Below are 14,880 nucleotides of genomic sequence, written 5' to 3' on the forward strand. Positions count from 1 at the left end.
TATCTTCTGACTTATGTAGAATTATGCTGTCATTTATACTTTTGTTCCTCTGTATATAATGTCTTTTTTTCTAGCTCCTTTGGGTTTTTTTATCCCTAGTTTTCAGCCATTTGCTTATGATTTGCCTCTGTGTGGTTTTCTTTTATATTTAATTCTGCTTAAGATTTGTTGAGTTTCTTGGTTCTGTAGATTTATAGTTAAATCTTTTACCTTTTCAACCCCCCCTTCATGTTTGTTTCCTTGTATGCTTTTTACATATAGAACATATTTATAATAGCTGTTTTAACCTCTTTGTATGCTAATTCCATCATCTCTGTAATTTCTGTCTCTATTGTCTGATTTTTTCCCAGTTATGCAGAAAAATATATTTATAGTTTCCTGATTTTTTTTACATGCATGGTAGTTTTTGAAATCATTCTGATTTTTACTTTTTTTTGTGACTTAGATTTTGTCTCTCCTTTAGATACTGTCTGATTTTTTTGGTGTATAGTTCAACTATTTGGAATCAGTTTAATCCTTTGAAATATTGCCTTTAATCTTTGCTAGGGTAAGGTCCATAACACCTTTAGTGTATGGGTAATTTTACCCCATGAATAAGGTGATGTTTTTTGAGGGCTATACCTATGCTCCATATATTGCAGGTCTTTTTTCCCTGGATAGTGGAAATATGAACACTTCTCAGCCCTTTACTGGCTTTGAAGATTGTTCTTCTTTTGTGTGTGGTTCATTTTTCTGGGCTGGCATAGTTTATTCTCTCACGTGTTCATATTAGTACTCAACCAGACACTTAAAGGGACAAGGTCTCAGCTCTCTCTATTCAACTTTCCCTTGACCCTCTAACCCACAGATTCTGAATGCCTGGCCTCACTGAACTCAGTTATTTGGCCCCTCAGTTGAGTGAGAACACCAGGCTGTTTGTGTTCTTCCACCCCACACATTGGCCTGGACACTGCTTGTAGTTAGTAAGTTGGGCCAGTTGTAGATCTCATCTCATTTTGCTTATCTTCTTATGTGTTTTGTTTAGTTTTCTAATTGTTTACGGTGAGGGTAGGTTAAATTCAGTCCCTTTTTCTCCATTATAGCCAGAAGTGGAAACTGGTTTAATAATTTGAGTCCTTTTCCTTTTTTCCTGCGTAGACTACAGTGAAAATTATGCATGTCACTTTACCCCTAAGTACTTTCAAATATATCTCCAAAAATTCAAAATATTCTGCTATATAACCACAATGTTGTTGTACTGAAGAGAACTAACAAGATCTTCTAAATATTATCCAGGACTGATTCTAGTTTGTCCAGGATTGTTTCCAAATGTTTTTTGTTTACTTCTTAATTGGATTATTTACTATTTTGCACTTTTTTTTGTTTTGTTTCTTTCATTGTTTTTGCTCTAGTATATTTGGACAATGTGATATTTATGGTTGTGTGGCTTTTCTCTGTCCTGTTGTTCTTTTTGCTGTGATAAAATGTGGATAACTTGTCTCTGAGCCGTAGTTAGAAGGGCTGATTATTTGTGTTTTACCCGCTTTTCTCCAGTCATGGGGTCATGATTATATACAACCTCTTTGAGAATTCCAAGGCTCTGTTCTCTTTTGGAATTAAAAAAAAAGTGAATTGTATGACTTCTGAGTGTTAGGGACAGACAGCATCAGGAATCCTAGGAGTCATTGCTAGGAAGTGTCAAAATGCAAATCCAGTTCTGTATTATGCTTTTCCACTTTCTCATTAGAATATTGTTTCCTTGGCTGCCTGTTTGAGAGATTATGCCATTAGATTATTCTCAGTGTTGTATTAGTGCCCTGGGTCTCTTGAATACAACAATAAAAAAATCCTCTGTTTGGTAGCCTTTTCTAATTTCAGTGCTGTAAATATCCACACCCCCCCCCCCCCCCCCCCCCCCCGGCTAATTTCAAGCTACCAACATAATGTCATTGGTTACAGATTTGGGAAGAGATCAGGTGCTTACGAGCCTGTATTAGGTCACTTCAGCATACACTGGTTATATTCTTTTCTTACTTGGTTTCAGTTCTTGAGGAATTTGTTTTTAACTTTTTTTTGAGAGATTAGTGAGTAGGGGAGTGGCTGAGGGAGAGGGAGAGAGAATTTGTTTTTAATGTTTATTTACTTTTGAGAGACATTGAGAGCAGGAGCAGGGGAGGTACAGAGAGGGAGGGAGACAGAGGATCCAAAGCAGGCTCTATGCTGACAGTCCAAAGCCCGGATGTGGGGCTCCAGCAAACTCACGGCACTGTGAGATCATGACCTGAGCAGAAGTCTGACACTTAACCAATTGAGCTATCCAGGTGCCCTGAGGGAGAGAGAATCTCAAGCAGGCTCTACACCCAGTGCAGAGCCATCCATCTCAGGACTGAGAGATCATGACATAAGCTGAAATTGAGAGTCAGACACTTAACCAACTGAGGCACCCAGGTGCCCCAAGAATTTTTTTTTTTAATATGGGAGGGTGTGCTGTTTTTTATAAGCTTTTTCCCCCCAACAGATCCCCCTTTGTTTTATTAAGTATTGGGGGGAGATAAATTACATAATTCCGTTTCAATACATTATCTTCAGTGTTTTTTTTTTCTTTTTTTATTACTGGGATTATATCATAAATACTGGTGTTTAGGCATAGCTAACCCAAAAACATGGGTCTTGTGTAGAAGATGATAAGAAGATGGACTTGGTAACCATGTGTTCCTGGATAGCATTTTTTTAAATAATGTTTTTATTTATTTTTGAGAGAGAGAGAGAGAGAGAGAGCAAGCATGAGCAGGGGAGGAAGGGCAGAGAGAGAGGGAGACACAGACTCTGAAGCAGCCTCCAGACTCTGAGCTGTCAGCTCAGAGCCCAATGCAGGGCCTAAACCCATGAACTGTGAGATTATGTCCTGAGCTAAAGTCAGACGCTCAACCTACTGAGCCACCCAGGCGCCCTTCCTGGGTAGCATTTTTTAATTTGACCCATTAAAATCTGTGAATTGTGTTTTATCTCCGTTTTAAAGATCCAGAAAAATCATTAGTCCGATCCTTTGCCAATGAAAGTAAACATTATCTTGCCTTAGAAAATTCCTTTGTGTGTGGGACAGAGAAAAGATGACTGTTTAATAACTCAGGAGTGTTCCATCCATGCAAATAAATGAGCTTTTATCACATGTCACTGAAATAGCCATGGTTATTGTTTTAAGTTATCAGAAATGGCAGAACACTTTATCTGAACTGTGACTTAAAAAGTTGACTTTTTTGGTGCTGAAAAAGGAGTGGAAGCAGTAACTTTGCAAAGCCAAGTTTGTGCTGTGGTTATTCAGTCCACTTAAATACAATTCAGTAATCCAGTGGAAATCCTACATTTGATTTTCAAAATGAAAGAAACCACCCAAAAGTTCTCATACTACAACTTTCTCATTCTTGATTTCTTCTTGATATTTTCTCTTGTGTGGGGTATTTTTTTAAACCTAAGTATAAACTTAAAATTTTTTTTAAAGGATATGGTAAATGTTTAATATAATGTTTGATTCCATTATTTAGTCTTGATTTTTAAACATTTTATACTAGTAGGCTTTATCATCTCTTATACCCTAGCTTCACTGTGTTTTCTTTGTTAGTTGCAAAGATAGTTTTGGATTCTAGTTTTGGATTCCATTCTTGTCATTTCTCTTGAGAACAGTGCATTCAATAGTACAGTGAAGTGATTCAATAATAGTTTAAATTAAATGATCCTTTAATGCCAGCCTTTGTGCTAAGCAGTTTACATGCATTTAAGGTAGCCCTTATCTCTATTTTACAGATAAAAAACCTAAGATTTTTAAAAAGTTAAAAAATTACCCAGCTCATGCAGTCATTGCTAGGAAGTGTCAGGATGCAAATCCAGTTCTGTGTTTATTCCTCAGTATGGCCTCAATTAGTGTATGTAGGTCTCAAAGGCAAGTGTGGGAGGAGGAAGTAGAGGAAGAGATGGAGGAGATGATGGTGATGATGATGACGAAGAAGAACAAGAAGAAAAAGAAGGAGGAGGAGGAGGAGGAGAATTATTTACTGTGCCTAGTGTATTGTAGGCACTTTCCTAATTGCCACCCATGGCTTAAATCATAATCCAAACAGCCTTGAGAGAGAGGTATTCTACTTCTTTCCAGTTAAAAAAAAAAAAACATTCTTTTTTAACGTTTATTTATTTTTGAGAGACAGAGCATGAGCAGGTGACAGGCAGAGAGAGAGGGAGACACAGAATCCGAAGCAGGCTCCAGGCTCTGAGCTGTCAACACAGAGCCTGACGTGGGGCTCGAACTCACAAACTGCAAGATCATTAACTGAGCCAAGTTGGATGCTTAACCGACTGAGTCACCCAGGCACACCTACTTCTCTCTGGTTTTAAGGATGGGGCACTGAAGCTGAGTCTTGCATTTGCTCAGGGAAACAAGCTAATAAATAAAGGTAATGGGATTTAAACCAAATAGTTTTTTTATTCTAGTAAAAAAATGCTTACCATAAAATTTACTACCTTAACCATTTCTAAGTGTACAGTTCAGTAGTATTAAATATATTTACCTTGTTTTGCAACCATTCTCCAGCATTTAAACCCAGATCATTTGACATAAGAATTTGTGTCCTTAACTGTACAATGACCAGTCACAGACTTGTATGTACAGAAAATTCAGTGATGGACACTTAGGCTTCATGCAGTACATTAGAGAAACCATTATAGTTTCTTTTTGAAAACATACTTGGTGTTTTATTTTATAAAAGAGGGCAGTTTTCTTTAGGAAGAAATTTTGGTTTGTTAAGGATTCACTCATGGTGAAGATGGAGAAACCAGGACCAGATTTATCCCCCTGCCTGGAAAAATCTAAGGAAACCAAGGGAAAAAAAAAAAAAAAAAGCAGAGAAACCACAGTTTTTAAGACTGGTCACCAGATGGTAAATGACAGTGATCCCTGAGAGAGGGGAAATAAATGAGTCAAGACGTATGGTTGTTGCAACTTTCTATCTTGAGAAAATTTCCATCTGCAGTGATATGAGAGGAAACCTAGGTGGAAGCCAGCTAACTCTCTGAGTTGAGAAGGTGAAACTGAGACTCAAGCAGGACCAAAGTAACTAGAATTCACAGACAGAATATCAGAGTGAAGAGCACTGCATAGAGAGAGAATCCCTGAGATTTGCGAAGGGTTCTCCTAGTGTTTGGCAGAGTATTGATCAGTGCATACATGTGAAGAAACTGTCTGAGTCCAGGGAAAGAAACAGTGCCTTGTGTTCACATAAGACAGGAAATAGTGCCTGTTCTCACTGGCCAGACTGGGAAAACTCTTAATTTGTGGAGCAATGGGGTAGACTACTCAGAAAAGTCTTCCTTCACTAGTTGGGAATAATTAGCCCTACAGTGAGCACTGCTCCAGAACCACCTAACAAATTAAAAATGCAAGGCCCAAAAGGATCAAACTGTTTCCAAGTAACTGTACTTTCTCTTACAACAAAGCCTGAGAATATCTATAAAAATACAAAAATTGCTTACCACCCAATAAAGTGAAATTTGTAATGTCTGGGATCCATTTAGTGAAAGATTATAAGGCATACATTGAAGCAAGAAAACAATAATCCATAGTGAGAAGAATAAGCAACCAATTGGAACCAACCTGGAAGTGACACAGGTATTAGAATTAACAGACAAGAGCATTAAAAGAGTTATTACTGTATTTCATGTAAGTAGAGACATAGAAAATATTAAACACAAATCTAACTTATAGAGATGAAAAGTATACTGTTTTCAATGGGAAGTACACTGGATGACATTAACAGCAGATTAGATATTGCAGAATATTAGTGAACTAGAAGACATAGCAGTAGAAACAATTCAAAATAAAAAGAGATAAAAGAATTTTTAATGAATATGAAAAACCACTAGTGGACTGTGGGAAGGGTTTGAATGACCTGATATACTTGTAATTGGAATCCTTCTGGAGAAGGATGGAGAGAGTTCAACAACAACACAACAACAACAAAACTGGAAGAAATAATGGTTGAAAAAGTGTCCAGCCACAGATCCAAGAAGTTCACTGTTAGAAAGCTCAAGAAATATGGAGAAACCAAACCACATAGTAATCAAATTATTCAAAGCCAGTGGTAAAGAGGAAAATCTTAAAAAACTAGAGAGGGTAAAGACACATTATATTCAGAGGCGAAGATGAGGATGACAGATTTCTTGTCAGAAGGAATACAATTGAAAAGATGGTGGAGCAACATCTTAAAAGTATTTAAAGAAAAATATATGAACCTGTCAGCCTATAATTCTATGCTTCATGGAAATATCTTTCAAAAATGAAGACAAAATAAAGACTTCAGACATAGAAAAGCTGGAAGAGTTTTTCACCAGCAGAATAAATATTAGAGGAAGTCATCCAGAAGGAAAATGATACTAGATGGAAATATGGATTCACATAAAGGAATAAAGAACCCTGAAAATGATGATTAAAGGAGATTTTTTTTCTTGTTATTTAAACCTCCTTAAAAGGTAATTATTTCAGGACACCTGAATGGCACAGTCATTTAAGCATCTGACTTTGGCTCAGGTCATGATCTCATGGTTGATGGGTTTGAGCTCCCTGTTGGACTCTGTGCTGACAGCTTGGAGCCTGGAGCCTGCTTCATATTTTGTGTCTTCCTCTTTTTCTCCCCTTCCCCTGCTAGCACTCTGTCTCACTGTTTCCAAAAATTTAATAAAATAATTATTTCAACCCAAACAACAACAATATATTGTGGGGTTTATAATATATATGTAAGTAAAATATACAATAGCAGTAACCTAAAGGCCAGAAGGAGAGAAATGGAAGTATATAAATGTTAGGTTCTTACACCTGACATGTTATAATATCACTTGAAGGTAGGCAGGGATAAGTTAATGAGGTGTACTATAAACCTTAAAGCAACTACTGAAATAGCCAAAGAGTTTTGCTAATAAGCCAATGAAGAGATAATAATGAAATCATAAAAAATAGTACAAAAGAAAGAAAAAGGAACAAAGTGCAGATGAGTCAAATAGAAATAACATTGATAGACTTAGATCTACCCATATTAGTAACTTTTATTTTTAAAAAAATTAATGTTTTTATTTATATTTGAGAGAGAGGTACAGAGTACGAGTGGGAAAGGGGCAGAGAGGGAGGCACAGAATCAGAAGCAGGCTTCTGTTTCTGAGCTGTCAGCACAGAGCCTGACATGGGCCTTGAACTCAAGAACGGTGAGATCATGACCTGAGCTGAAGTCAGTGCTTAACCAGTTGAGCCACCCAGGTGCCCCATTAGTAACTACTTTAAATGTAAATGATCTAGACATCCTAATTAAAAGGCAGAGATTATCAGATTGGATAAAAAGCAAGACCCAAGGGGCGCCTGGCCAGCTCAGTTGGTAGAACATGTAACTCTTGGTTTCAGGGTTGTGAGTTCAAGCCCTATGTTGGGCATAGAGATCACTTAAAGAAAAAAAGCAAGACCCAATTATATGCTGCTTATGACAACTTCATTTTAAATATCAAGATACAGATAGGTTAAAAGTAAAGGATGGAAAAAGATACACTATGCTAGTCCAAAAAAAAAAAAAGATAGTGGCCATTTTAATATCAAAGTGGATTTTAGGACATAGACTATTGCAAAGAATAAAGAAGATCATTTGTTTTTGTTTTTGTTTTTAATTTTTAATGTTTATTTGTTTTTGAGAGAGACAGAGAGACAGAGCATGAGCAGGGGGAGGGGCAGAGAGAGAGGGAGACACAGAATTTGAAACAGACTCCAGGCTCTGAGCTGTCAGCATAGAGCCGGATGCAGGGTTCAAACTCACAAACCGTGAGATATGATCTGAGCCGAAGTCGGACACTTAACCGACTGAGCCACCCAGGCGCCCTGAAGATCATTTGTTAATGATAAAGGATGAATTGATCCAAAAGGCATGATAATCATGAACATTTATGCATGTAATAACAGAGCTTCAAAAATCAACAAAGCAAACAGTTGCAGGGGAAAAACAGAAGATCACAATCATAGACAGATTTCAGTACCCCTCTCTTGATAATAGAACAGGTAGGTAGAAAAATCAGTAAGGATATAAAAGACTTGAACAATCCCATCAACCAGTTTGACCTGGTTGAAATTTATAGAATACTCAAGAAGAGCAGAGATTGACATTTCTGGAACACTCACCATTAACAGCAGAAAACACATTCTTTTCAAGTGCACATGGAATATTGTAAATATCATATTCTGGGTCATAAAATAACTATGTATTTAAAAGTATTGATATACAAAGCATGTTTTCTGGCTGTAGTGGGGTAAATTAGAAGTCAATAGCAAAAAGATAATTGAGAAAATCCTTAGTATTCGAAAATAAGTAACAGACTTATAAATAGTACATGGATCAAAATGGAAATTAGAAAGTATGCTGAATAGAATAAAATGGTAACAGCATAACAGAATTTGTGGGATGCTGCTAAAGCTGTTATTAAGGGTACATTTATAGTACTAAACATCTGGATTAGAGAAGAAGCAAAGTCTTGAATCAGTGGCATTACCTTATGCAACAAAAAAGAAGAGTAGTTAAACTCAAAGTAAGCATTAAATAAATAATGAAGACCAAAGGGAAAATCAATAAATAGAAAACAAAGATAATTAGGGAAAATCAAAGGAAATAAAAGTTTTTTTTTTTTAAATATAAATAAAATCAATAAATCTCTAGCTATCCTGATCAGGAATGAAAGAGACAAGATATAGATTACCAATATCAGGAATGAGAGAGGTAATATCACTACAGATTCAAAAAGGTGTAAAAACATAATAAGGGAATTTTGGACAATTTTATTAACATAACTTAAACAGCTTAGGTGAAATGGACAAATTCTTGCAAAGCTCATTTAAGACGTAGATAATGTGAATAGCTCTTTATATATGAAATTGAAATTATAGTTAATAACCTTTTCACAAAGAGAAGTCTAGGCCAGGATGGCTTTACTGCTGAATTCTGCCAAACATTTAAGGAGGTACAAATACGAGTGCTATATGAGTGTGTCCACAAAGTTGAAAAAGAGGTAATATTTTCCAATTCCTCTTTTACTCTGATATCAAAACTTGGCTAAGATAGTACAAAAAATAGAAAACTTCAGACCAGTGTCTCTCATGAACACAGATAACAAAGATTCTAAACAAAGTTATATTAGCAAGTCAAACCCCACAATATTGTAAAACATAGTACATTGTAACCAAGTGGGGTTTATTTCAGTAATGCAGGTTGGTTTAATATTAGAAAATCAGTCAATTTGGGGGGCACCTGAATGGCTCATTCCGCTAAGGGTCCGACTTCGGTTCAGGTCAGGGTCTCACGGTTCTTGAGTTCGAGCCCTGCATTGGACTCTGTCCAGAGAGCTCAGAGCCTGGAACCTGCTTCAGATTCTGTGTCTCCCTCTCTCTCTGCCCCTCCCCCACTCACACTCTATCCTCAAAAATAAATAAACATTGGGGCGCCTGGGTGGCGCAGTCGGTTAAGCGTCCGACTTCAGCCAGGTCACGATCTCGCGGTCCGTGAGTTCGAGCCCCGCATCAGGCTCTGGGCTGATGGCTCGGAGCCTGGAGCCTGTTTCCGATTCTGTGTCTCCCTCTCTCTCTGACCCTCCCCCGTTCATGCTCTGTCTCTCTCTGTCCCAAAAATAAATAAAAAACGTTGAAAAAAAAATTAAAAATAAACAAACAAACAAATAAATAAATAAATAAACATTTAAAAAAATTAAAAAAAAAATCAGTCAACTTTGTCACGTTAATAAGCTAAAAAAATCCATGGAATCAACATACTAGGTGTAGAAAGAGCAGGTGACAGGTCACCATCTGTCCCTGATAGTTTTTATCTATAAAGTATTAATAAAAAACTTAACCTAACCTGATAAAAGACATCAAAGACAAACTTGTGGCTAACTTTCAAACTTTTGTGTATGGTTGAAATTCCCATTACAATAAATTTTTAGAAAAATGTATGTGAAAATAAAGTACTAACATTAGTGAGACAGTTGTTTCATACATATTTATAGATATTTGAATAATCATGGAATCGTATTAGGACTAGAATGGACCTTCATTATGATACTAATTCAAACTGTTTATTTTTTATAGGTCAATATGGAAATCCTTTAAATAAATACATTAGACATTATGAAGGATTATCTTATGATGTGGATTCACTACACCAAAAACACCAGCGTGCCAAAAGAGCAATTTCACATGAGGACCAGTTTTTACGTCTAAATTTCCATGCCCATGGAAGGTGAGTAAACTTATTGCTGTGTCTGAAGTTTTCTTACATTTAGTCTGGTTAGAAGAAGAAATGTATATCATTAATTTTCCTTCTCTAATGGAAAGGTCCTCATTCTAGTCTAGAATTTGGTATATATGCTAGAAAAATGTTTTCTTTTAAAATGGATTGCCCTTTTTATATTAAGGCAACAGTCACATTTAAATGTTTTTAAATTTTGAAGCCAATCCTCTGTTGTATATTTAGTAGAGGATATATCTTTAAAGAAGAGTCTTGATTTCCCACTACTTTTTATGTATTTTATGGGTCAATAGATCTGTCTTCTGGTGCCAACAGTGAAGGTAGCTGGTTTTATGTCATTAATACTTTTAATTTCTCATTAACTCAATTTTATTAACTCTAAAATGACAGTTTGTAGACAGATCACCTACTGTACTGCTCATTTCTCAGACAGAATTGTTAAGGGATAAAGAACAGGGAGCCAGGGAAGAAAGGCAGAAATCACATTTGTTTAGTGCCTGGGGTGTCCCAGGTGCATATATGCTTTATATGCATTTTCTTTTTTAATCTTCTCAAAACCCAAAGTAAATATCTATTTATATCTGAGGAAACTAAGGCTCAGAGAAGTTAAATTATTTCTTTAAAGTTACACAGCATAGGGGCGCCTGAGTGGCTCAGTCAGTTAAGCGTCGCATCAGCTCAGGTCATGATCTCGCTGTTCGTGAGTTCGAGCCCCATGTTGGGCTCTGTGCTGACAGCTCAGAGCCTGGAGCCTGCTTCAGATTTTGTGTCTCCCTCTCTATCTACCTCTCCCCCACTCACAGGCTGTCTCTCTCTGTCTCTCAAAAATGAATGAACGTTAAAAAAAAAAAAAAAATTTAAAGTTACACAGCATAGATTTGAGCCAGACCTGACTGACTCAGACCTTGTACTTTTTTCTTTCTGTTGTTTAGGGGTACATAGATACAAAATCTTGGAGTATTCTCTATTAGACTTTGTCTTGCTTGCTGTAATTGGTAAATCTATTCCTTTTGTGTTTTTCCTATTGATACAACCCTGATTTATTGTTCACCTCCTAATAGGTTTCCCAGCTTTCTTTCCATTTATCATTAAAGCTATCCTATGGACTGCTACAAGATGACTGTTCCTTAAATGCTTACTTTTTCATGTCAGCTTATTTTTCTAAAGTCCTCAGTTAATGATTGTAAGCCACATTTCTTAACTTGGCTTTCACGATTCTCTGTAAATTAATTCTAGTCTGTTTCTGTAAACTTTGTTCCGTTTCCCAATATAAGTGTCTTTTTCACCCAGAATGATCATCTGGTTGCTGAATATACCATGAGCAGTTTGTATTCTGAGTCATTTATCTTAAATCTTGATCATCTTTTAATGTACAGTTCAAGTTCTACTTCTTTAAAAATTTACCTACACCTTCCTCAGAACTTTTAAATTGCTCATCTGTACCACTGGTATTTGATTTGTTCTGTCTTCCTTTTTATGAGTATATTTGTTTATTTTTCTATAACTTTTGTTCCTCACAGGGAGGCATCCTGGCTACTGTTTAGTAATGTTTATTTTTTGTACTTATGCTTAAGTACAGATGTACAGATGCTTGGGGCGCCTGGGTGGCTTGGTCGGTTAAGCGTCCGACTTCGGCTCAGGTCCTGATCTCATCGCTCGTGAGTTCAAGCCCCGCTTCGGGCTCTGTGCTGACAGCTCAGAACCTGGAGCCTGTTTGGGATTCTGTGTCTCCCTCTGTCTCTGATCCTCCCACGTTCATGCTATGTCTCTCTCTGTCTCAAAAATAAATAAATGTTAAAAAAAAATTAAAAGTGTGATCAGATGTACAGATGCTTAAGAAAGATATTAATGGATGAATAATTATTTTTAATCAGATATAAAATTATTAATTACTAATCATATAATAAATACTATGTAACTTAAAGTGTTCTGCACATGTAAATATTAAATTAACTTATTTTCCATATTAAAATGTAATGATCATTGTAGAAAAAAGTACTTTTAAGTTATGAAATCTCTTGCTTTGATTTGAAGGAGGTAAGAAGATACATTTAGGGTCTTTTTTTTAAGGTAAGAATATTACTGACAGCAATTTATGTAAATTTTTATGACCCTTAACTTCAGATATTTTTTAATTCCCCATTCTTTATCAGTATCATGAAATAATAGCAATCTTTCAGCCTTCCTAAGTTTTTAGTGACCACCTCGAAATAAATTTAATATTATATTCCAAATACAGTGTAACTACCAAAAGGAAAAGTCGAGATTCTAGCTGCTTTTGGTTTGGATACCACATTTCTATTACATCATTAGATTTTTATTTGATCTATGACATAATTCATGTTGAGTTTGTGGCAAAGCTAAATTCCTAGCTCTCCCCCACTCCTCCTTTTTTGTTGTGTTTATGCATGTGTGAGAGAGAGAGCATGTGAGTGCATGCTGTTTAGTCATCCATAAACTTATTTATTGACTGCTAGTTAAAAGTTACCTAGTTTAGGCTGTGGGTGGTAGAAACATAAATCAAACATAGATCTAATAGGGGCTCTAAGATGTGTGCAAGTCATTTCGCAGGAGGAAAATGTGATATGGTGCTTTATAGATAAAATACTATAGATATTCAAATGATACAAATGAGACCTGAAGCTCTCAACAAAGGGCCTGCAGCCAGGAGATCTCATGCTGTGTATAAGTGGTCATCTTAAGTACTTTTAACAGAAATCTGTTTAATCAACTATATATATATATACACTACTTTTTCTAGAGTAGATCCAAATTGAGGTATTGTATTTTACTGTTTCAATTATCATACTTGTATGTTGATGCTGTCTCAATTTGTGCCCTAAAATGTGGTCATTTTAATTATGTTGTAACATACATTAGTTAAAAATGTGATGATCTGATCGTTTTATTTCTCTCTTTCCTTGCAAAGGTCTATGAAATGACCTGGGTGGTATAGTTATAGATTTCCTGCTAAGTCTCTCCCCCTCCACCATATACAAAAAGTTAGTTTTGGTACTCTACGACCCCCTTAAACAGGATTTGTATTGATACACAAATTATGGGTTATTTGGTTAATAACAATTTATAATACAAATGAGAAGTGATTATGATAAAATAGTGTGTTGATTAGAAGACCCAGTTTTATTTTGAATATGGTTTTGGGGTGACTTTGGGCTATACCTAGTAGTCCAGTCTGTAAAATGTGTGCTGCTCTTGTGCATTGTGGCTAGACCTGTTATCTATTTTTCCATCTTTTAAAACATAATCAAGTAGAGTTTGTTTCTTCTGATTATATGGTTCAGTTTAATCCCGTAGAATCACATTGCTGTGATTTAAAAATTACAGAATATAATAAATACTGTGTAGTTAACTTAGAAAAGAGGAAAATACCTGAAAAGGGTTCTGCTTAGATGACTTGTATCTTTGAGTACTAGCACAGTCTGTGTGTGTGTGTGTGTGTGTGTGTGTGTGTGTGTGTATTAAAGTCATTCTTTGTGCTGTTTGTTTTATGCTTAAGTGCATGAGCAAACTTTTTTCAACCTGGCTTCCAAGTTTCCTAAATCAGAAAGGGTGTATCACATACCAGATTTACAGATATTAATGTTAAATGAAGAAATGTTGAGATTTTTTAAGCCTGAAGTCCATTCTTAGGAATTCCATGAATGGCACACCTGGGTGCCTCAGTCATTTAAGCCTCTGACTCTTGATTTTGGCTCGAGTTATGATCTCACGGTTTGTGGTTTCAAGCCCTGTGTTGAGCTCTGCACTGACAGTGCAGAGTCTGCTTGGGATTCTCTCTGTCCCTCTCTGTCTGCCCGTCTCCTGCTTGCATGTGTATACTCTCTCTCAAAATAAATAAATAAACTTAAAAAAAAAAAAAAGAATTCCATGAAAAACTAGTGCTCTTGAAATAAAGTTTGAAGTTGTTTGAAAATATGTAATGCCTGGGTGGCTCAGTCATTTAAGTATCCGACTCTTAGTCTTAGCTCAAGTCCTTTTCTTTCTTTCTTTCTTTCTTTCTTTCTTTCTTTCTTTCTTTGTTTTTAACTTGTTTTATTTTTTAAAATTTACATCTAAATTAGTTAGCATATAGTGCAACATGATTTCAGGAGTAGTTTCCTTAGTGCCCCTTACCCATTTAGCCCATCCCCCCTCCCACACCCCCCTCTAGCAACCCTCAGTTTGTTCTCCATATTTATGAGTCTTTTCTGTTTTGTCCCCCTCCCTGTTTTTATATTATTTTTGTTTCCCTTCCCTTATGTTCATCTGTTTTGTCTCAAAGTCCTCATATGAGTGAAGTCATATGATTTTTGTCTTTTTCTGACTGACTAATTTCACTTAGCATAATACCCGCCACTTCCATCCACGTAGTTGCAAATGGCAAGATTTCATTCTTTTTGATTGCTGAGTAATACTCCATTGTATGTATGTGTGTGTGTGTATATATATATATATATATATATACACACACACATACATACATATACACCACTCCTTCTTTATCCATAAATCCATCAGTGGACATTTGGACTCTTTCCATACTTTGGCTATTGTCGATAGGGCTGCTATAAACATGGGGGTGCATGTGTCC

At 36.1% G+C, this 14,880-nt stretch overlaps 1 protein-coding gene across 2 annotated transcripts in view; it reads left to right on the forward strand.

Annotated features, from left to right (window-relative positions):
- The window catches only part of ADAM10 (ADAM metallopeptidase domain 10), a 136,338-nt gene that overhangs the window by 23,914 nt on the left and 97,544 nt on the right, over nucleotides 1–14,880 (forward strand). For both annotated transcript variants that reach the window (XM_078448652.2, XM_078448653.2), the window contains exon 2: nucleotides 10,130–10,280. In XM_078448652.2, the coding sequence (XP_078304778.1) occupies nucleotides 10,130–10,280 (151 nt within the window). The remainder of the gene's footprint in view (nucleotides 1–10,129; nucleotides 10,281–14,880) is intronic.

The sequence above is a fragment of the Panthera onca genome, chromosome B3 (assembly GCF_046562875.1).
Source record: "Panthera onca isolate mPanOnc1 chromosome B3, mPanOnc1 haplotype 2, whole genome shotgun sequence".
Taxonomy (NCBI): domain Eukaryota; kingdom Metazoa; phylum Chordata; class Mammalia; order Carnivora; family Felidae; genus Panthera; species Panthera onca.